The sequence below is a fragment of the Schistocerca serialis genome, chromosome 9 (assembly GCF_023864345.2).
Source record: "Schistocerca serialis cubense isolate TAMUIC-IGC-003099 chromosome 9, iqSchSeri2.2, whole genome shotgun sequence".
NCBI lineage: Eukaryota > Metazoa > Arthropoda > Insecta > Orthoptera > Acrididae > Schistocerca > Schistocerca serialis.
The window spans coordinates 428,420,955-428,445,672 of NC_064646.1; the positions used below are offsets into that span (position 1 = coordinate 428,420,955).

Below are 24,718 nucleotides of genomic sequence, written 5' to 3' on the forward strand. Positions count from 1 at the left end.
GTTGGCTCCAAGTTCTGGCAAACAGTTGCACATAAGCTTAATGAATATGAAAGAATCTGAAGTGAGTGTCTTGTATCAAGTGTGAGCTACTGTGTAAAAAGATATTTTTAATGAAAATAAGTTTGGTATGTTTTTAATGCTCCTAACTTAAGTCATGTCAATATTCTTTTGTAGACAATTTCTAAACGCAAAAGCTAAAATTAGCTGGCACATTATTTTAAATCTGATTTATATATTTACCTTTCCAGTTCCTTACATTTAGCCAGAAGAGAACACTTTAATACTGTTGTATCATACACTTAAAGGAATGCAAGTTTGCTGTAATATTATCAGAACTCACCTAACATATTATAAAGCTTGACTAGCAACAGTTTGACATGAAAGTTTGATGGGCTTGAGGTAAGGACACACTCCAATAAGTCTAATGCTTCCCTGAGATGAGAGCTGTCATTTGTCACAGTCCACGCTTCATACAGCACATGTGCAGCCAACAGTGCGTATGAATCATTACTCCTAAGAAAAACAATACAAATTCTGCATACAATATGTACACAAACATTTTGAGAATCGTACAAAAGCATTATGATTTAACCTTGGCAAGATACCACAGCTGACATCACTCCTAAAATTACAAATGTAAATAATTTTTATGAAAGGTAAATTTCTTTTCTCTGCAAACATGACTAGGCTGCAAACGGAAACAAATCAGAAATTGTGTGACTATAATTTTGTTTATTGATAAAATTTTCTAATTGTACAAAGTTCTTGCTAATAGTATTATCACTAATGAGCAATTCTAGTGATACCACACCTTGCAGAACATGTCTGCACATACCACCACTCACAATGACATTTGAATCGCAATCACTGCCAGCTCTTCTGACAAAAGGAAACAGAGTACAGTTTCCAAAGCGAATTTTCCATTCTGTAGCAGAGCGTGTGCCGATATGTAATATCTTGGCAGATTAAAACTCTGTGAAAGAGCAAGACATGAGTTTGGACCATTGCTTTTCATGAGCAAGTGCTCAACTGACTAAGCAACCCAAGTACAACTCATGACCTCTCCTAGAAGATTTACTTCTGCCAGTACCGCATCTCCTTCCTTTGTAGGAGATGAGGTACTGCCAGAAGCAAAGCTGTGAGGACGGGTCGTGCATCATACCTGGGTTGATAGGAGATAATGGCAGAAATAATGTTGTGAGGATAGGTTGTGAGTCATGCCTGGGTACCTCAGTCAGTAGTGGTAGGGCACTTGTTGATGAAAGGCAAAGGTCCTGAGTTGGACTCTCATTCCAGCACACTGTTTTAATCTTGCAGGAAGTTTCAGGGTACTATTTATTATGCAATAATAAGCCCTCAGAAAAATTTGCATTTATTAGAAATGTAGCTATATGAGGGGCAGTCAACATTTTAATTATCAACTCAAAAAATTAATAAAATTATGTAATTAATTTTTTGTTTGTTTGCAGACACAGGTCTATGTTCTTGGTATACACTAAAATCCCGGACAACAGTACCACAGCACACCACTAGAGATAACAAAACAAAATGACAGCCCAGTGACATACTGGAGAATTGTGCAGTAATTAATTTTCAGCAGAGGCAGAAATGTTGCAGCTTCATCATGCCAATCCAGACACTTCTTTATTAATTTGTCTGAAGCAGAGTAACACACTTTGACCTAAATAATTCAGTCATTTTACATATCAACAGATACTCCTCATAATGATACAATGATGCAAAAGTTGTGCAATTCCACAATGCAACAGTACAACACTACAACAGCAGAGCAGCAGTGATTGCAACTGGCAGCCAACACACATTCTCAAATTACAGCATGCACCAAGAAACCACTGATCTCATGAACTTATTTAATTTCTTACCCAAATTCAGTCTGCAGGCTGCCGGCGTTGAAACACTTTCCATGCTCGTAACACCTGAGTAAGTGTGTTACCAATTCTAGTCTTTCACCATCAGTCAGTTGTGAATGTAGGCCCATAGTACGCACCAACTGTATGCTACTTATATGTTGTTGCATTTGCCGTACCTACAAATTAAGGTTCTTCTTTTTAAAAAATTTTTAAAACAAGTGAGACAGCAATCACTGAGTAACTTAATTTTTAATTGTAACAAATAAAATTTTTTTTTGTTCTAATTTTTTAAGTTTGTTTCTTGCTACTTATTCCAAAACCAACACCAACATTTTTAGTTTAAGGATTTTATTTACTGAATGCAGTTGAAAACGGAAAACATTTAAAACAAAGATATTGATAAAAAAACTGAGCATTTTCAAAACAATTAACCACAGCCACTCAACCTTGTATCTTTATAATTATTCTACAAAATTAATTTTTTGTTTGCAACTCACTATGAATAGGTACAATAGGTCTACTTACTGAAAAGATGTGAGCCAGGTGGGAAGACATGTAAAAACACTAAAGGTTTTACAATAACCTAAAGGGAAAGGGAAAATTTGATTTGCTAATGAAACCCAACACAAAAGTTGAAAATTCAGCCATGGATGGCATTTTATATATGTGTGCTGTCATTCGTTACCTTGTAGTCACATCCCATAAAAGGAACATAACAAGCAGTGAGTTTTAGAGGAAATGAAATAAGTAAAGATAAATGGGTACCAAAGGTGTACAGAAGCAAATGACTTGTGAGCAGTGGGACAGCTGGCGAAAGTTACAACCGTGGCCGCACAGCTCGTGAGACATGTCTAAAGTCTGGCTCTAGCTGCCAAAGGCTGTGCTCATGTGTGTGTGAGTTGTCACGCAGGTGTGTGTGTGTGTGGTGTCTCTATAAAGGTCTTATTGGCTGACAGGTAGGGAAACATTCCACGTGGGGAAAAATATATCTAAAATTATGTCTGCTTGTGTCTGTATGTGTGTGTGTGTGTGTGTGTGTGTGTGTGTGTGTGTGTGTGTGTGCGCGCGCGTGCGCTCAAGTGTATACCTGTCCCTTTTTCCCCCTAAGGTAAGTCTTTCCGCTCCCGGGATTGGAATGACTCCTTACCCTCTCCCTTAAAACCCACATCCTTTCGTCTTTCCCTCTCCTTCCCTCTTTGCTGATGAAGCAACCGTGGGTTGCGAAAGCTTGATTTGTGTGCGTGTGTGTGTGTGTGTGTGTGTGTGTGTGTGTGTGTGTGTGTTTGTCTCTGTTTAGATTAGATTAGATTAATACTAGTTCCATGGATCATGAATACGATATTTCGTAATGATGTGGAACGAGTCGAATTTTCCAATACATGACATAATTAGGTTAATTTAACAACATAATTAAGTTAATATAACAACTTTATTTTTTTGTGTTTTTTTGTTTTCTTTATTTTTTATTTTTTTTAATATTTTTGTTTTTTTTCTTTTTTTTCTTAATTTATATCTAAAAATTCCTCTATGGAGTAGAAGAAGTTGTCATTCAGAAATTCTTTTAATTTCTTCTTAAATACTTGTTGGTTATCTGTCAGACTTTTGATACTATTTGGTAAGTGACCAAAGACTTTAGTGCCAGTATAATTCACCCCTTTCTGTGCCAAAGTTAGGTTTAATCTTGAATAGTGAAGATCCTCCTTTCTCCTAGTATTGTAGTTATGCACACTGCTATTACTTTTGAATTGGGTTTGGTTGTTAATAACAAATTTCATAAGAGAGTATATATACTGAGAAGCTACTGTGAATATCCCTAGATCCTTAAATAAATGTCTGCAGGATGATCTTGGGTGGACTCCAGCTATTATTCTGATTACACACTTTTGTGCAATAAATACTTTATTCCTCAGTGATGAATTACCCCAAAATATGATGCCATATGAAAGCAATGAGTGAAAATAGGCGTAGTAAGCTAATTTACTAAGATGTTTATCACCAAAATTTGCAATGACCCTTATTGCATAAGTAGCTGAACTAAAACGTTTCAGCAGATCATCAATGTGTTTCTTCCAATTTAATCTCTCATCAATGGACATACCTAAAAATTTGGAATATTCTACCTTAGCTATATGCTTCTGATTAAGGTCTATATTTATTAATGGCGTCATACCATTCACTGTACGGAACTGTATGTACTGTGTCTTATCAAAATTCAGTGAGAGTCCATTTACAAGGAACCACTTAGTAATTTTCTGAAAGACAGTATTGACAATTTCATCAGTTAATTCTTGTTTCTCAGGTGTGATTACTATACTTGTATCATCAGCGAAGAGAACTAACTTTGCCTCTTCATGAATATAGAATGGCAAGTCATTAATATATAATAAGAACAACAAAGGACCCAAGACTGACCCTTGTGGAACCCCATTCTTGATAGTTCCCCAGTTTGAGGAATGTGCTGATCTTTGCATGTTACGAGAACTACTTATTTCAACTTTCTGCACTCTTCCAGTTAGGTACGAATTAAACCATTTGTGCACTGTCCCACTCATGCCACAATACTTGAGCTTGTCTAGCAGAATTTCATGATTTACACAATCAAAAGCCTTTGAGAGATCACAAAAAATCCCAATGGGTGGTGTTCGGTTATTCAGATCATTCAAAATTTGACTGGTGAAAGTATATATGGCATTTTCTGTTGAAAAACCTTTCTGGAAACCAAACTGACATTTTGTTAGTACTTCATTTTTACAGATATGTGAAGCTACTCTTGAATACATTACGAGTGTATAACTGTCCTTTTTTCCCCCCTAAGGTAAGTCTTTCCGCTCCCTTAAAACCCACATCCTTTCGTCTTTCCCTCTCCTTCCCTCTTTCCCGATGAAGCAACCGTTGGTTGCGAAAGCTTGAATTTTGTGTGTATGTTTGTGTGTCTATCAACCTGCCAGCGCTTCGTTTGGTAAGTCACATCATCTTTGTTTTTATATACAATAGAGGGAAACATTCCACATGGGAAAAATATATCTAAAAACAAAGATGCTGTAACTTACCAAACGAAAGCGTTGGTATGTTGATAGGAGACAATAAAAAACACACAAGCACACACACAAATTTCAAGCTTTCGCAACCCAAGGTTGCTTCATCAGGAAAGAGGGAAGGAGAGGGAAAGATGAAAGGATATATATGGGGGTAGGGGTGGGAGGGGGTGGTAGTAGTATGATGTTTGACAGGTTTTCTATTGACACTCAAAATAGAATGCAAATATGCAAAATCATCATGTACTGCTGTTGCATTAGCAAAATTCATTTTAACAATACATGGTGTACTAATATATTCATATTTTTTATAGTTTGAACCATGAATGAAAGCGGGCTGAATACAGATGACCTAGGATAGTAACACATTTTTGTCTTTTCCCATACACTTAAATTTTTAATTATGAGGTCTCTACACAATAAATGGAAAAAGACAACAAACACAATTGCATAAAGTTCCAAGTGAAATTTGTGACTAAATTGAGGATTTTTTGGTAAGGAGGAAGCAATATGTTATCTTGGATTCAGAGTAATCAATAGATGTAGAAGTAACTTCGGGTATGCCCCAGGGAAGTGTATTGGAACCCTTGCTGTTCATAGTGTGTGTTAATGACCTTGCAGTCAAAATTAAAAATAAACTGAGACTTTTTGCAGATGTGCAATTATCTATAAGAAAGTGCTGTCTGAAAGAACTTGCATAAATATTTGATCAGATCTTGATAAGATTCCACAGTGGTGCAAAAACTTTTAATTTGCTTTAAACGTTCAGAAATGTGTAATTGTGCACTTTACAAAACAAACAAAAAAACATAGTATTCTACTGTAATATCAATGGGTAACTGTTGGAATCAGTTAGCTTCTACAAATACCTTGGTGTAACACTTTCTAGATGAAATGGACTTATCACTTAGACTCAGTCATGGTAAAACAGGTGATAGGCTTTGGTGTATTGGTAGAATACTCGGAAAATGCAATCATTCTACAAAGGAGATAGCTTGTGAATCACTCTGGACCCATTCTGTGTGACCCATTCTGGAATATTGCTCAAGTGTGTAGCACCCGTATCAAACAGGACTAACAGCGGGCACTGAACATATACCGAGAAGGGCAGCACACATGGTATCACGTTTGTTTGATCCATGGGAGAATATCACAGAGATGGTGAAGAAACTGAACTGGAAGACTCTTGAAGATAGACAAACTATCCTGTGAAAGCTTCCTTACTGAGTTGCAAGAACCAACTTGAAATGATATATCAAGGAATTTACTTCAAGTCTAAATTTATCACTTCTGTAGGGATCATTGGAACAAGATTAGATTAATAATAATGTACATAGCTGCATTTAAATAGTTATTCGTTCTCTGCTCCATATGCGAATTGAACTGGAACAAGCCCTAATAACTGTACGGTGGGACATACTCTCTGTCATGCACATCACAGCAATATGCAGAGTATAAATGTACAGGATAACCACACTGTTATATGCAGTTCCGAAAGGCGCTGCACTAACCAATAGCTTCTTATTTCTCAGCACATCTATTAAAAAATTGCTGTTTGGTTATTGGTACAGCATGTCAGTGGCCCAGGAAATATATTACTTCTTGCACATTGTTCTTCCTCTTGTTTTTGGTCATCTGAGAACCACACTAATTTGGATCAACTTCTTTCCTTTTGGTCTTTATTCTCGTCCAATAGTCTTTCATTCATGTACTTTGAAATAATCTTGATTCACCTGCCCACAATGTTTTTGTGCTGGGTCTATTCTGCCCTGGATATCGATGGCATCGATAACTTTCCGCCTGAAAGTTACTCAGCTTGAAACCTCTTTTTCCTTTACTCCCCTATCTTCTGGATCCCTTTGAACTCCTTGAATCCAGCATATTTTAATACTCTTGTTGACAAGATACTCCAATATCTTAAGTGTAACCCTTCTTTAGGCAATTCTATGGGTGCCCAAAGAACATAATCCTTTACTTGATGTATGTCCGAGACCTTCTCAACCTGGGCATACAGTTCTTGGTTTGCTTGCCTTCTATATTGACAGCCTCCTGTTGCTGAATTCCTAGCATCTTCCCATAAAGCCTTTGTTCCGAAAATTCTAGCCTCTTAAGTTATCCTGTTCTTACAAGTAACATGTTCTCTTATGTGTATAAGACCAGAGTGGGTAACTGTCTAGTAAAGTCTTAATTTTGTATTGCTCAAAAGATTCTTCTTATTATAACACAAATTGTTGATGGTGTACAATAACCGTCCACAAATTGGTTTCAGGTTTTTTATTCAAAAAGTACTGTCATCGGATTTGAATTTTTTACACTTCATCATCACACAGTTTTTCATGCTTCCATCAATACATATTATACATTGGTTTCATGTTAATCGCCCTAGGATAAACAATAATTTGCAAATTACAAACATGTAACCAAAATGGTTGCACTGCATATTTGTTTTGGAATGTAACTTATGTGAAATGTCCACGTGGCGCTTTTTTATTACCAGTTTTCTTCCAACGAAATGCATCCTTAACGATGTTTGTACTCCTATTTTCACAGTAAAAAATATTGCACCGCTTTGAAAGTACTTTCGTTTGGTCACAAGATGAATTTTCACTGTGCACTATGTTTTGATTTACAGCATACAAAAACAAATACACAGTTTGCAAAGTACATCAAAGAGGCTACAGTGCAATCGCACATTTTTGGGGGGGGATGAAGGTAATGTAAATTACTGTTATGTTAGACTGAAATAGTGTTTAACATTAAATCTAGGGCATTAAACGTAGACAGAAATCAAATATACATCGGATTTTGTGAAATACAGCATTACAAACTCATTTTATACAATGGATAGTTAAAAAATCTACTCACAAAGCGACGGCAGGGGAACATACACACAAAAGGGATTAATGTTTATAAGCCAGTCACTCCGTCTTCTAGGTAGAAGAATTGATGGGAAGGAAAAGGGGTAAAGGAAAAAGACTGGAGAAGTTCAGAGAAAGGGGTACAGTTCATAAAAGTCACCCAGAACCCTGGGTCAGTGGAGACTTACCAGGCGGGATGAAAAGGAAAGGCTGATTGTTGGGAATTGCACTGGATGAGATTTGAAAACTTGAGAGCTTAAAGATGGAAGACAGGTACATATATTCAAGACAAAGATTAGTACTGAAACATTGTGCACGAGTTAATAAGAGTGAAGAGTTAAGTGCATTATATGTAACAGAGGTGGGAGGGCGGGACGGCGAAAAATAGACAGGTCAGAAAATGAAAGATGTAGGAAACTAAAATGGAGTGAAGAAAGTAGTAGTTACTGTGAAGAAATGCCGAGATGGAAGGAATTAACATAAATTAAGGCCAGGTTGGTGGCAAGAACCAAGGGGAAGTTGTAAAGCTAGTTCCCACCTACGGAGTTCTGGAAAATTGGTGTCTGGGGGAAAAATCCAAATGGTGCATGTGGTGAAACAAGCACCGAGATCATGACTGTCATGTTGTACAGCATGCTCTGCAACAGGATATTGTGTGTTGCCTGCATATACCCTCTGCCTATGCGCATTCATCCTTACTGAGAACTGTGAGGCGCTCATGGCAACGCAAAAGGCTGAACAGTGTTTACGTAACAGCTGGTATATGACGTGTACCATTTCACGGGTGACTTTCTCTTTTATACTAATGTTTTACCCGTTACAGGTCTGGAATAGGTGGTGGTATGAGGGCGCCTAGGACAAGTCTTGCAGCGGGGATGGTCACAAGGGTTAGAGCCCTATGGTAGGGAGATGGGTGCAGAAGCTGCATAGGGCCTGACAAGGATATTGCGAAGATTGGAAAACAATGAAAAGCTATTCTAGGTGTGGTGGGCAAAATCTCTGACAGCCTTGTTGTGGCTGATTAATACGTTCAAGACCAGGATAATACTGAGTGACCAGTGGTGTGCTCGAAAGTTGTTTTTTGGTGGGATCAGCAGCATCAAGATTGGATGCAATGGCCCAGGAAATCTACTTTTGAACTAGGCTGTTGGGATAATTACATCCAGTGAAGGCTGAAGTGAGAGTGGTGTAGAGTCACCTGTGAAATGGTACACATCACATACCAGCTATTATGTAAACACTGTTCGGCCTTTTGTGTTGGCATGATCACCACACAGTTCTCGGTAAGAATGAATGGGTATAGGAAGAGGGTATATACAGGCAACACACAATATCATGTTGCAGAGCAAACTGTACAACATGACAGTCAAGACTTCAGTGCCTGTTTCACCATATGCACCTCCTGGATTTTTCCCTAAGACACCAGTTTTTCAGAACTCCACTGATGGGAACTAGCATTACAACATGTCCTTGGCTCTCGCCACCCACCTGGCCTTAATTTATGTTAATTCCTTCTGTCTCAGCATTTCTTCACTGTAACTACTACTTTCTTCACTCTACTTTAGTTTCCCACATCTTTCATTTTCTGACCTGTCTATTTTTCGTCATCCCTCCTCCCACCTCTGTTACATACAATGCACTTAGCTCTTCTCTCTTATTAACTCATGCACAATGTTTTAGTACTAATCTTTGTCTTGCATATTTACTCTGTCTTACGCCTTTAAGATCTCAGGTTTTCAAATCTCGTCCAGTGCAGTTCCCAACAATAAGTCTTTCCTTCTCATGCCGCCTATTAAGTCTCTCCTGACCTGGGTTTCTGAGTGACTTTTCTGAACTATAGCTATTTTCCCAAACCTCTCCAGTCCTTTTCCTTCACCCCTCCTCCTTCCCCTTCAACTCTTCTGCCAGAAGAAGGAGTCACTGGACTATCAGGCTAATTGTGTGATTGGAGTGAAGAGTTCCTATATAACAGAATGCAGCATGTCATTCTCAATGGAAAGAAGTCTTCTGAAGTAAGAGCTATTTAAGGTGTGCCGCAGGGGAGTGTCGTAGAACCGTTGCTATTCACTATATATACAAATGACGTTGTGGATAACATCGGAAGTTCACTGAGGCTTTTTGCGGATGATGCTGTAGTATATCGAGAGGTTGTAACAATGGAAAATTGTACTGAAATTCAGGAGGATCTGCAACGAATTGACACACGGTACAGCGAATGGCAAATTGAATATCTATGTAGACAAGTGTTACGTACTGCGAATACATAGAAAGAAAGATTCTTTATCATTTAGCTACAATATAGCAGGTCAGCAACTGGAAGCAGCTAATTCCATAAATTATCTGGGAGTAGGCTTTAGGAGTTATTTAAAATGGAATGACCATATAAAATTAATCGTCGGTAAAGCAGGTGCCAGACAGATTCATTGGAAGAATCCTCAGGAAATGCAGTCTGAAAACAAAGGAAGTAGGTTACAGTACACTTGTTCGCCCACTGCTTGAATACTGCTCACCGGTGTGGGATCCGTACCAGATACGGTTGATAGAAGAGATATAGGAGATCCAACGGAGAGCAGCGCGCTTCGTTACAGGATCATTTAGTAATCGCGAAAGCGTTACAGAGATGATAGATAAACTCCAGTGGAAGACTCTGCAAGAGAGACGCTCAGTAGTTCGGTACGGGCTTTTGTTGAAGTTCACCGAGGAGTCAAGCAGTATATTGCTCCCTCCTACGTATATCTCATGAAGAGACCATGAGGATAAAATCAGAGAGATGAGAGCACTCACAGAGGTATACCGACAATCTTTGTTTCCACGAACAATACGAGACTGGAATAGGACGGAGAACCGATAGAGATACTCAAGGTACCCTCCGCCACACACCGTCAGGTGGCTTGCGGAGTACGGATGTTGATGTAGATAGCTTATAAAAGTTAATCCCTTTAGTGCATGTGTTCCCCTGCCGTTCCTTGGTGAGCAGACTTGTTATCTTTCTAGGTACATTGTTGTTGTTGTGGTCTTCAGTCCTGAGACTGGTTTGATGCAGCTCTCCATGCTACTCTATCCTGTGCAAGCTTCTTCATCTCCCAGTATGTACTGCAGCCTACATCCTTCTGAATCTGCTTAGTGTATTCATCTCTCGGTCTCCCTTTATGATTTTTACCCTCCACGCTGCCCTCCAATACTAAATTGGTGATCCCTTGATGCCTCAGAACATGCCCTACCAACCAATCCCTTCTTCTAGTCAAGTTGTGCACAACCTCCTCTTCTCCCCAACCCTATTCAATACCTCCTCATTAGTTATGTGATCTACCCACCTTATCTTCAGCATTCTTCTGTAGCACCAAATTTCGAAAGCTTCTATTCTCTTCTTGTCCAAACTAGTTATCGTCCATGTTTCACTTCCATACATGGCTACACTCCATACAAATACTTTCAGAAACGACTTCCTGACGCTTAAATCTATACTCGATGTTAACAAATTTCTCTTCTTCAGAAACGATTTCCTTGCCATTGCCAGTCAACATTTTATATCCTCTCTACTTCGACCATCATCAGTTACTTTGCTTCCCAAATAGCAAAACTCCTTTACTACTTTAAGTGTCTCATTTCCTAATCAAATTCGCTCAGCATCACCTGATTTAATTTGACTACATTCCATTATCCTCATTTTGCTTTTGTTGATGTTCATCTTATATCCTCCTTTCAAGACACTGTCCATTCCGTTCAACTGCTCTTCCAAGTCCTTTGCTGTCTCTGACAGAATTACAATATCATCGGCGAACCTCAAAGTTTTTACTTCTTCTCCATGAATTTTAATACCTACTCCGAATTTTTCTTTTGTTTCCTTTACTGCTTGCTCAATATACAGATTGAATAACATCGGGGAGAGGCTACAACCCTGTCTCACTCCCTTCCCAACTACAGCTTCCCTTTCATGCCCCTCGACTCTTATAACTGCCATCTGGTTTCTGTACAAATTGTAAATAGCCTTTCGCTCCCTGTATTTTACCCCTGCCACCTTCCGAATTTGAAAGAGAGTATTCCAGTTAACATTCTCAAAAGCTTTCTCTAAGTCTACAAATGCTAGAAATGTAGGTGACTGTGGAAAAACAAACTTCCTTGAGAATGTATTTAAGTGCAAGAAAACTGTTAATACAAATGTGCCAGATGGACATTTCACTTAAGTTGCATTCCAACACAAATACATAGCACAGCCATTTTGGTTACACATTTGTAATTTGTAAATTATTGTTTATCCTAGGGCACTTAACAGGAAACCAATTTATAATACATACTGATGAAAGAATGAAAAAAACTGTGTGATGATGAATGGTAAAAATTTCGAAACTTTTAACAGTACTTTTTGAACAATGAAACCAATTCGTGGCTGGTTGCTGGACACCATCAACAATTTATTTTATATAACAGCCATGGTCTCCTACCATGTCTACATATGATAAAATTTCATTCTTCTTATTGTATATGTACATAGGAAGTTAGCTTGCTAGATTTATCTTGTTTGTTTGTGAATCCGTGGATCCTTTTTCCGTCAGAGCAGTTTTTATCCTTTCTCCAAGGCATTTAGATGTCCCTACCTTCTGAATTTTTCCTCCACTAGATGTTTGTCATATACTGTCTCCTCAACAGCAACCTGGAAACATGCTTTAGCCGCTGGTGGTTGGTTTTGTTAATTTAGTTGTGCCATTGTTTTCTGTTCTTCCTAATTTGATTCAGTATCTCTTCATTAGTTATCTGATCTACTCACCTAATCTTCAGCATTATTCTGTAGCAACATATTTCAAAAGCTTCTACTCTCCTCCTTTCCTTACTGCTGACTGTGTATGTTCAAGTTACATATGAATACCTTCAGAAAATACTTCCTTCCTTACATTTAGATTCATATTTGATGTTTAAATATTTCTCCTCTTCAAAAATGCTTTTCTTGCTACAGTCAGTCAGCATGCTAAATCCTTTACCTCTGTCACTGCCACACACATGGTAATGGAAAGTTATAGTAGGATGCAATAAATCAGGAGCAAAGGTAACAACTCGCGCAACACAAGAGATACTGAGATGTTGGAAGGCATGTAACAAGACTGCAAACTTCATTAGCTTTCAAACGACTCCTTTTTCGTTCAAAAATCAAACAATGGAAAATCCAGGATGAAATGTAACACCACCAGAGAAGGAAAGTTGCTACTCACCATTTATCTGAGATGCTGAGTCACGATAGGCACAACAAAAAGATTCACACAATTATAGCCATTAAGGCCTTTGTCAGCAGTATACACACACACACACACACACACACACACACACACACACACAAAAATGCGAACCACGGTGTGGTTTCAACTCTCTGAGACTTCAGACGTGTGTGCACGTTTGTGTGTGTGTGTGTGTGTGTGTGTGTGTGTGTGTGTGTGTGTGTGTCTACTGCTGACAAAGGCCTTAATGGCCGAAAGCTATAATTGTGTAAATCTTTTTGTTGTGCCTACCGCGACTCAGCATCTCCACTATATGGTGAGAAGCAACTTTCCTTTTTCCCCCACATACACACGAGCCTTCCCCAAGTCGTCATCACTTATTTTGTTGCCCAAGTAGTAAAACATCTCTACTGCTTTCTGTGGCTCATTTTCTAATCTAACTCGTTCATCACTGACTGATTTTATTTTGATAAATTCCATTACCCTGAATAATGCAGCAGATAATCAAGTAGTCAAGAGAACAATCTCTAGGTTCACAACAACAGACTTAGGCAAGGACAATAATACACAATACACACCTATCTTCTGAGATAAGTTTTAAGGTCAGTATTGCCTCACATGTTCCCACATTTCTCTGGAAGCCAAAACTAATCTCCCTCAGGATCGGCTTCTACCAGCCTTTTGATTCTTCTACAAACAATGCTTGCTACTAATTTGCAACCATAACGTACTTCACCTGTATGGCAAATCTTGAATATCAGGTGGAATTGTTTTGTAATGGATGGCTCTCCGAAAGACTTCAATAACTCTGAGGAAACATTGTCAACTCCATGGGCCTTTTTTCTTTTAATAAGGATATATTGTAACATTCTATTACCTTGTGTCACTGACAAACCTAATAGGGTATAAAACAAACGACTAAATAACCAACAGGGATGGTATTGGCATTCTAGAAATCTGGAGTTGAGAAATCAGAGATGGTGATGTAGTTGTAACAAGATAGTTACAGTTTTAATGTCTCCATGAAATAGAGTGTATGAACAGATCATTATTGGGTGAGTAGGGGGAGAGGAGATGGTTGGCGGGTAGCAGGCGGTGGGTAGGGGGGGGGGGGGGGGAGACCAAACTTGACGAGTTAGTGGCAACAACATAATTGATAAACTATTTTTTGCTTCGGGTATTCATGAGTGTATGTGATGAGCTTCCTGCTTTCAATAAAATTTATGTCACCCTCAAGACTGACTGCACAATATTTAGGAAAACACAAGAAAAACTTTATCTGTGGATGATGTGGTGCTGAATTTTATGTTCACCATTAGCCTACTGAACGAACTATATAAAGCATCAGGCCTTGGAATCTGAAGCAGGATGACTGTATGGCATACAACATTCTGACTGTCCATTCTGTCAAAGTCTCCAATAAATATTCTGGCAAACTATCCATGTATTGTTTTTCAATAACTTTCAACATAATTTTTTTTCTCTTATTCTCTTTGTGTATATATCAGTGCCAATGTCTCTTGTTGCTTAGATGGAAGATACTATTTTATTTATCTTAAAACAATTTAATCTCTCACTCTGACAGTTTCTCTCTGTTCTGTTATTTCTCCTTTTAATAGAAATAAGTGAACAGTTTACTGAGCAGTCAATGCTGAGGTAGTGACATATGCAAATGAACAGTGGTAGTATTTGCCTGAAGTGATTTAGGAAAATTACTTGAGACATGTGGGTTATCAGGTGAGGATATGAACCTTGTCTCCCCCCACCCCCTGCTACAAATGAGAGTCTTGTGTCTTAATCATTGTCCCACCTCACATCATTCAGCATCTCCATCCAGTTTCAATTACATGAAAAGATCACTATAGATTTTTGCAATAAATACTAATTTTACAATTTTTTAAAACATATACTCCCAATAGATCTTCAGCAACTGCAAATGATATTGTAACATGAGTTTTTCCACATCTCCTTAATGAATCTTCTAAAATTCTTTCCACTAGAGATGTGTTCCTTCAGCATGTTATTTATATGAGAAGACAGTAATGAATGATCAGCTGCCACCCAGGTGGCACTTCTAACTAGTCACACATAATCAACATTGTGCACACTCTGCAAAAACAAGAGACAGAAAAAATTAAAAAACCACCACCACAACTAGACACTGTGCAAAAGCTAAAATCAGCATCATGCACCTAATCCGGCATGGCTGGCCTGGCTCACAACATTTAAGCATCTCAGTGGAATTACGAAGAATGGAGGCGGCTAGTAAAATTTTATTTTACAGTCAGCCTCAGAAACTACCAATAACACGGAATTTGGTAAACAAAGGTCCACGTTATACAAAATGCATTTTCCCCCGTCACATTATATTTTATTGAACTAAATTATCATCAGTGTTCCATAAACTACAAGTATTTTATGATTAAATTTTGCTGGAGATTCAGAAACAGTGGTTTTTCAAGCTACTGCAATACAATTCATTTAGTTACAGCACATCCTGGTGTATTTTGGTTGTCACATGTACATAAACAAAATGTTCACATTTAAGTCGAGAAACACAAGGCACTGAAGAGCACTAAATGGTGTGTGTGTGTGTGTGTGTGTGTGTGTGTGTGTGTGTGTGTGTGGGCGCGCGCGTGACGAAGGTCATATGGACCGAAATCTAATTTGTGACAGTCTTAATGTTGGGCCTATCTCAGCATCTCTGCTATATGGCGAGTCACAACTTTTCTTTTAATAATATTGTTACATTCCATCCTGGATTTTCCATTGGTTGAAAGTGCATATGAAGATGGAAATACTCTCAGGTACAGGCAGCATCATCATTAATAAAGTATTCGATACATATTGTTTTACTAGAATTAACAGTACCTCAACTCATGATGATAAATGCTCTTGTTGCCTATAAAAATTAAGGTTTTATAGGCCGGAAAATGCTTATGTAAAAAATCTTACATCTTTTAATATGCATCATTTCTTTCCCCATGTATATCCTCCCAGTGTCACCTGCACTCACAACTCTACAGAAATACTGGATGTATTTCGCATTTTCACACCATAATACACATCTCAAAAAGAATATTTCATAATAATAAGTTATCTGGCATATTTTTGTAGCTTGTGGAGAGCAACAACAGCTACAAACTGGTTTACCACAGAAGAGAGAATGATTTGTTCTATTAAATTGTGTATTCTTCAATCAATCTAGGCAGCACATAACTTGGTATCATTTTGCTCAGGTGACAAACCAAAAGAGGCAGCTAATGTAAGTATATAGCCACAAACAAAAATGAAAGTAATGATCAAGTTAGCGTATGTTTATTAATTAATAAATATACACAAAACAAATGCAGTAATGTGAACAATTACTGCTGTCGAGTAAGTCATTATATATTGTAGGAACATACCGTTGCTGGCATTTCTCTACCCTGCAGTCCAACAGTCTGTTCCACTTGAGATACAAATTCCTGGTGGCGATCCTCGGGCAGAAGAGAAACAAACCTCTTTAAGTCAGACACACAACAAGGTTTATCGCTGAAATTCCTGAAGTACGCCATCATCAAGTCCACAATGTCACCTATTCAAAAATTCCAAACTGAGTGATGCTAACAGGGTCAAACACAAGGATACACAATATTCAATACTTTAATAAAAGTTTAAAATAAGTAAGATGAAAATGGAACATATAAAGTTCGATTAACTTTCCTCTATTAACAATGTAATGCTCCTACGAAACTATGTTTCTTTTTTTTAATTATAGCAATAACATATTTTAAGTTTTAATCTTCACATCAGTCACCATATACAGTATTCTAAATTGTAAAACTTCTATTTCAGTGCCACCTCCGCTTAGTTAAATGTCTTTTTTACAAATGATCATACAGACCAGATTCTGTATTCGTACTACCAGCAGGAAAGGTGCATAAGAGAATGTGATAAGCTACAAACTTTGAACAAATAAAATGAGAAAGAAATGTAACAGATAAATTAATAAAAGGGAGAAAGAGATGTGGGATACATATACTGGAATTATCGCTTGTGCCTTGTCCCGCGGTTACGCAGGGTTGGCCATGGTTAATTGGATTTGGCATGTTAATTTTAAGGGGTGGCCGGATGCCCTTCCTGCAGCCACCCTGTACCCCCTAGGATGGAATTAGTTTACCTCAACTGTCTGTGTCTAGTGGAATCCATGAAATAGTGTGAATGTTTTCAGATGTCTGCGAGCTGTGTAACTGAGGCGGAACATAGGGACCAGCCCGGTATTCATCTAGTAGGATGTGGAAAACTGCCTAAAAACCACATCCAGGATGGCCGGCACACCGACCCTCGTCGTCAATCCATCGGGCGGATTTGATCCAGGGCCGGCGCGCCTACCCGAGTCCAGGAAGCAGCGCGTTAGCGCTCTCGGCTACCCTGGTGGGTGTGGGATACATGTACTGGAATGGCTGCTGTTAAATCGTGCTCATAACTAATTACGTCGTAATAAATGTATTGAATGTAATTACATGCAGAAGTTGCTGGATTTTTCTTATTTATTTATTTATTTTTTTACTCTCAGTGCAATACGAGACACAATCATTGTGGATGAAACATTAATACAGTTGATAATGAACACATATAAAAACAGTTCATAGGCTGTTATTTTAAAAAAGGTATAAACTATTTTACATGCAACCTGTAAATGATTGCATACACAGTAAATCCTCGCTAATTTGAAATCTGTGACCGTTCAGACTGGTCTTTTGTCGTGAACTAAAATATGGCCTTACTGTACCAGAAATAATTTCTACCAACTGTAAAATGTTGCATGCATCACCTCTCTTCTAGTTCACTTCACATGTGGCCAATAACAAGTAATGTGTCTATCATCGTCAGTCACAAGCACACAACAAAATCAAAGCCTACTCAGTTGCTCAAGCTCACACAATGACTTATGTAAAATCCCATGTTTGTAATTGCTTAAAAGTGTATTGTAGTGTCATTCAGTACAATACAGACACCAATATGCGTGTTAGGAGTATACACAAATACTTAAGTTTAGAAGATAAAATGAGATTTCTTGATAAAATCCAAGCTGGGTTTTTGTACAGAGTGTAATGAGAAGAGTTTGGATTTGCTAAGCCAACTTTTGATAGTATAAGAAAAATCGCAATAAAATTTTGTACAAGGCCTTAAAGCAACATGAAATAACTGGAAAATGAAAACTTAAAACTGCATTAAAACTGACCACCATCATTGGTACTCTGTACAGTTCGCACAAACAACACTCTTTTGGAGTTCCTGGAAGTGGAGTCGAGCTGCAAGAGAAGAAAGAGGAGGTGGTAAACTTGAGCAACAGGTTTCCAGCTCAGTACTAGATATCTATTCAGATTACATACTCCAAGAGAATAGTGTGTGGGAAAGGTTTCAAGTGTATTTGTTATTGTATATTGTAAATCAAAACATGTGGTGCACATCGTAAATTCGTTTTGTGACCGAACGAAAGTGGTTTCAATGCAGTGCAACATTTTTGACTGTTAAAATACAAACATCCTTGAGAATGTATTTCATGGTATGAAAACTGCTAATACAAATGCACAAGATGGACATTTCACGTAAGTTGCATTCCAACACAAATATGTAATGCAACCATTTAGGTTACACATTTGTAATTTGTTGGTTGGTTTGTGGGGGTTGAAGGGACCAGACTACTTGTAATTTGTAAATTGTTGTTTATTCTAGGAAAGCATACAGGAAACCAATGTATAATCTGTAGTGATGAAAGCACAAAAAAACCATCTACTGATGGAAAAAAAAAGAAAAAAAAAAGAAAGAAAAGAAAAAAAAAATTGAAACAGGTAACGGTACTTTTTGAATGTTGTAGTTGTTGTGGTCTTCAGTCCTGAGACTGGTTGGATGCAGCTCTCCATGCTACTCTATCCTGTGCAAGCTTCTTCATCTCCCAGTACCTACTGCAGCCTACATCCTTCTGAATCTGCTTAGTGAATTCATCTCTTGCTCTCCCCGATTTTTACCCTCCACACTGCCGTCCAGTACCAAATTGGTGATCCCTTGATGCATCATCAGAACATGTCCTACCAACCGATCCCTTCTTCTAGTCAAGTTGTGCCATAAACTCCCCTTCTCCCCAATTCTATTCAATACCTCCTCATTAGTTATGTGATCTACCCATCTAATCTTCAGCATTCTTCTGTAGCACCACATTTCGAAAACTTCTATTCTTTTCTTGTCCAAACTATTTATTGTCCATGTTTCACTTCCATACATGGCTACACTCCATACAAATACTTTCAGAAACGACTTCCTGACACTTAAATCAATACTCGATGTTAACAAATTTCTCTTCTTCAGAAACGCTTTCCTTGCCATTGCCAGTCTACATTTTATATCCTCTCTACTTGGACCATCATCAGTTACTTTGCTTTCCAAATAGCAAAACTCCTTTACCACTTTAAGTGTCTCATTTTCTAATCTAATTCCCTCAGCATCACCCGACTTAATTTGACTACATTCCATTATCCTTGTTTTGTTTTTGTTAATGTTCATATTATACCCTCCTTTCAAGACACTGTCCATTCCATTCAACTGCTCTTCCAAGTCCTTTGCTGTCTCTGACAGAATTACAATGTCATCGGCGAACCTCAAAGTTTTTATTTCTTCTCCATGGATTTTAATACCTACTCTTTTGTTTCCTTTATTACTTGCTCAATATACAGATTGAATAACATCGGGGATAGGCTACCACCATGTCTCACTCCCTTCCCAAACACTGCTTCCCTTTCATGCCCCTCGACTGTTATAACAGCCATCTGATTTCTGTACAAATTGCAAATAGCCTTTCGCTCCCTGTATTTTGCCCCTGCCACCTTCAGAATATGAAAGAGAGTATTCATATCAACATTGTCAAAAGCTTTCTCTAAGTCTACAAATGCTAGAAACATAGGTTTGCATTTCCTTAATTTTTCTTATAAGATAAGTCGTAGGGTCAGTATTGCCTCACGTGTTCCAATATTTCTACGGAATCCAAACTGACCTTCCCCGAGGTTGGCTTCTATCAATTTTTCCATTCATCTGTAAAGAATTCGCGTTAGTATTTTGCAGCCTTGACTTATTAAACTGATAGTTCGGTAATTTTCACATCTGTCAACACCTGCTTTGTTTGGGATTGGAATTATTACATTCTTCTTGATGTCTGAGGGTATTTAGCCTGTCTCATACATCTTGCTCACCAGATGGTAGAGTTTTGTTAGGCCTGGACTGGCTCTCCCAAGGCTGCCAGCAGTTCTAATGGAATGTTGTCTAGTTCGGGGGCCTTGTTTCGACTCAGATCTTTCAGTGCTCTGACAAACACTTCAAGCAGTATCATGTCTCCCATTTCATCTTCATCTACATCCTCTTCCATTTCCATAATATTCTCCTCAAGTACATCGCCCTTGTATAGACCCTCTATATACTCCTTCCACCTTTCTGCTTTCCCTTCTTCGCTCAGAACTGGGTTTCCATCAAAGCTCTTGATATTCATGCAAGTGGTTCTCCTTTCTCCAAAGGTCTCTTTAATTTCCCTGTAGGCAGTATCTATCTTACCCCTCGTGAGATAAGCCTCTACATCCTTACATTTGTCCTCTAGCCATCCCTGCTTAGCCATTTTGCACTTCCTGTCGATCTCATTTTTGAGACGTTTGTATTCCTTTTTGCCTGCGTCATTTACTGCATTTTTGTATTTTCTCCTTTCATCAATTAAATTCAGTATCTCTTCTGTTACCCAAGGATTTCTACTAGCCCTCGTCTTTTTACCTATTTGATCCTCTGTTGCCTTCACTATTTCATCTCTCAAAGCTACCCATTCTTCTTCTACTGTATTTCTTTCCCCCATTCCTGTCAATTGTTCCCTTATGCTCTCCCTGAAACTCTGTACAATCTCTGGTTCTTTCAGTGTATCCAGGTCCCATCTCCTTAAATTCCCACCTTTTTGCAGTTTCTTCAGTTTTAATCTACAGTTCATAATCAATAGATTGTGGTCAGAGTCCACATCTCCCCTGGAAATGTCTTACAATTTAAAACCTGGTCCCTAAATCTCTATCTTACCATTATATAATCTATCTGATACCTTTTAGTATCTCCAGGGTTCTTCCATGTATACAACCTTCTTTTATGATTCTTGAACCAAGTGTTAGCTATGATTAAGTTATGATCTGTGCAAAATTCTACCAGGCGGCTTCCTCTTTCATTTCTTAGCCCCAATCCATATTCACCTACTATGTTTCCTTCTCTCCCTTTGCCTACTGACGAATTCCAGTCACCCACGACTTTTAAATTTTCATCTCCCTTCACTACCTGAATAATTTCTCTTATCTCCTCATACGTTTCATTAATTTTTTCGTCATCTGCAGAGCTAGTTGGCATATAAACTTGTACTACTGTAGTAGACGTGGGCTTTGTGTCTATCTTGGCCACAATAATGCGTTCACTATGCTGTTTGTAGTAGCTTAACCATACTTCTATTTTTTTTATTCATTATTAAACCTACTCCTGCATTACCCCTGTTTGGTTTTGTATTTATAACGCTGTATTCACCTGACCGAAGGTCTTGTTCCTCCTGCCACCGAACTTCACTAATTCCCACTATATCTAACTTCAACCTATCCATTTCCCTTTTTAAATTTTCTAACCTACCTGCCCGATTAAGGGATCTGACATTCCACCCTCCGATCCATAGAATGCCAGTATTCTTTCTCCTGATAACGACGTCCTGCTGAGTAGTCCCCGCCCGCAGATCCGAATGGGGGACTATTTTACCTCCGGAATATTTTACCCAAGAGGACGCCATCATAATTTAATCATACAGTAAAGCTGCATGCCCTCGGGAAAAATTACGGCTGTAGTTTCCCCTTGCTTTCAGCCGTTCGCAGTACCAGCACACCAAGGCCGTTTTGGTTAGTGTTGCAAGGCCAGATCAGTCAACCATCCAGACTGTTGCCCCTGCAACTACTGGAAAGGCTGCTGCTGCCCCTCTTCAGGAACCACACGTTTGTCTGGCCTCTCAACAGATACCTCTCCGTTGTGGTTGCACCTACGGTACAGCTATTTATATCGTTGAGGTACGCAAGCCTCCCCACCAATGGCAAGGTCCATGGTTCATGGGTTAGAAAACTTAAAAAGGGAAATGGATATGTTAAAATTATATATAGTAGAAATCAGTGAAGTATGGTGTCAGGAAGAACAGGACTTCTGATAAGGTGAATACAGAGATATAAACATAAAATCAAATATAATAACGAGAAAATAGGAAGGCGGATAAGCTACTATGAACAGCACAATGAATGCATCAATGTAGCCAAGATAGCCACGAAATCCACACCCACCACAGTTTGTTGTTGTTGTTGTGGTCTTCAGTCCTGAGACTGGTTTGATGCAGCTCTCCATGCTACTCTATCCTGTGCATGCTTCTTCATCTCCCAGTACCTACTGCAACCTACATCCTTCTGAATCTGCTTAGTGTATTCATCTCTTGGTCTCCCTCTACGATTTTTACCCTCCACGCTGCCCTCCAATGCTAAATTTGTGATCCCTTGATGCCTCAAAACATGTCCTACCAATCGATCCCTTCTTCTAGTCAAGTTGTGCCACAAACTTCCCTTCTCCCCAATCCTATTCAATACCTGCTCATTAGTTATGTGATCTACCCACCTTATCTTCAGCATTCTTCTGTAGCACCACATTTCGAAAGCTTCTATTCTCTTCTTGTCCAAACTAGTTATCGTCCATGTTTCACTTCCATACATGGCTACACTCCATACAAATACTTCCAGAAATGACTTCCTGGCACTTAAATCTATACTCGATGTTAACAAATTTCTCTTCTTGAGAAACGCTTTCCTTGCCACTGCCAGTCTACATTTTATACCCTCTCTACTTCGACCATCATAGGTTATTTTACTCCCTAAATAGCAAAACTCCTTTACTACTTTAAGTGTCTCATTTCCTAATCTAATTCCCTCAGCATCACCCGACTTAATTTGACTACATTCCATTATCTTCGTTTTGTTTTTGTTGATGTTCATCTTATATCCTCCTTTCAAGACACTGTCCATTCAGTTCAACTGCTCTTCCAGGTCCTTTGCTGTCTCTGACAGAATTACAATGTCATCGGCGAATCTCAAAGTTTTTACTTCTTCTCCATGAATTTTAATACCTACTCCGAATTTTTCTTTTGTTTCCTTTACTGCTTGCTCAATATACAGATTGAATAACATCGGGGAGAGGCTACAACCCTGTCTCACTCCCTTCCCAACTACAGCTTCCCTTTCATGCCCCTCGACTCTTATAACTGCCATCTGGTTTCTGTACAAATTGTAAATAGCCTTTCGCTCCCTGTATTTTACCCCTGCCACCTTCAGAATTTGAAAGAGAGTATTCCAGTTAACATTGTCAAATGCTTTCTCTAATTCTACAAATGCTAGAAACGCAGGTTTGCCTTTTCTTAATCTTTCTTCTAAGATAAGTCGTAAGGTCAGTATTGCCTCACGTGTTCCAACATTTATACGGAATCCAAACTGATCTTCCCCGAGGTCGGCTTCTACCAGTTTTTCCATTCATCTGTAAAGATTCGCGTTACTATTTTGCAGCCTTGACTTATTAAACTGATAGTTCGGTAATTTTCACATCTGTCAACACCTGCTTTCTTTGGGATTGGAATTATTATATTCTTCTTGAAGTCTGAGGGTATTTCGCCTGTCTCATACATCTCGCTCACCAGATGGTAGGGTTTTGTCATGACTTGCTCTCCCGAGGCCATCAGTAGTTCTAATGGAATGTTGTCTACTCCCGGGGCCTTCTTTCGACTCAGGTCTTTCAGTGCTCTGTCAAACTCTTCACACAGTATCTTATCTCCCATTTCGTCTTCATCTACATCCTCTTCCATTTCCATAATATTATCCTCAAGTACATAGCCCTTGTATAAACCCTCTATATACTCCTTCCACCTTTCAGCCTTCCCTTCTTTGCTTAGAACTGGGTTGCCATCTGAGCTTTTGATATTCATGCAAGTGGTTCTCTTCTCTCCAAAGGTCTCTTTAATTTTCCTGTAGGCAGTATATATCTTACCCCTAGTGAGACAAGCCTCTACATCCTTACATTTGTCCTCTAGCCATCCCTGCTTAGCCATTTTGCACTTCCTGTCAATATCTTTTTGAGACGTTTGTATTCCTTTTTGCCTGCTTCATTTACAGCATTTTTATATTTTCTCCTTTCATCAATTAAAGTCAATATTTCTTCTGTTACCCAAGGATTTCTATTAGCCCTCGTCTTTTTACCTACTTGATCGTCTGCTGCCTTCACTACTTCATCCCTCAGAGCTACCCATTCTTCTTCTACTGTATTTCTTTCCCCCATTCCTGTCAATTGTTCCCTTATGCTCTCCCTGAAACTCTGTAAAACCTCTGATTCTTTCAGTGTATCCAGCTCCCCTCTCCTTAAATTCCCACCTTTTTGCAGTTTCTTCAGTTTCAATCTGCAGTTCATAACCAACAGATTGTGGTCAGAATCCACATCTCCCCTGGAAATGTCTTACAATTTAAAACCTGGTTCCTAAATCTCTGTCTTACCATTATATAATCTATCTCATACCTTTTAGTATCTCCAGGAGTCTTCCAGGTATACAGCCTTCTTTTATGATTCTTGAACCAAGTGTTATGCTCTGTGCAAAATTCTACCAGGCGGCTTCCTCTTTCATTTCTTACCCCCAATCC

At 38.6% G+C, this 24,718-nt stretch overlaps 1 protein-coding gene across 1 annotated transcript in view; it reads right to left on the reverse strand.

Annotated features, from left to right (window-relative positions):
* Window positions 1-24,718, reverse strand: part of LOC126418530 (N-alpha-acetyltransferase 25, NatB auxiliary subunit) — an 85,627-nt gene that overhangs the window by 48,382 nt on the left and 12,527 nt on the right. The window contains exons 8-10 of the mRNA XM_050085339.1: window positions 16,379-16,548; window positions 1,884-2,047; window positions 341-513 (exon numbers count right to left, since the gene is read on the reverse strand). Coding sequence (XP_049941296.1) covers window positions 341-513; window positions 1,884-2,047; window positions 16,379-16,548 — 507 coding nt within the window. The remainder of the gene's footprint in view (window positions 1-340; window positions 514-1,883; window positions 2,048-16,378; window positions 16,549-24,718) is intronic.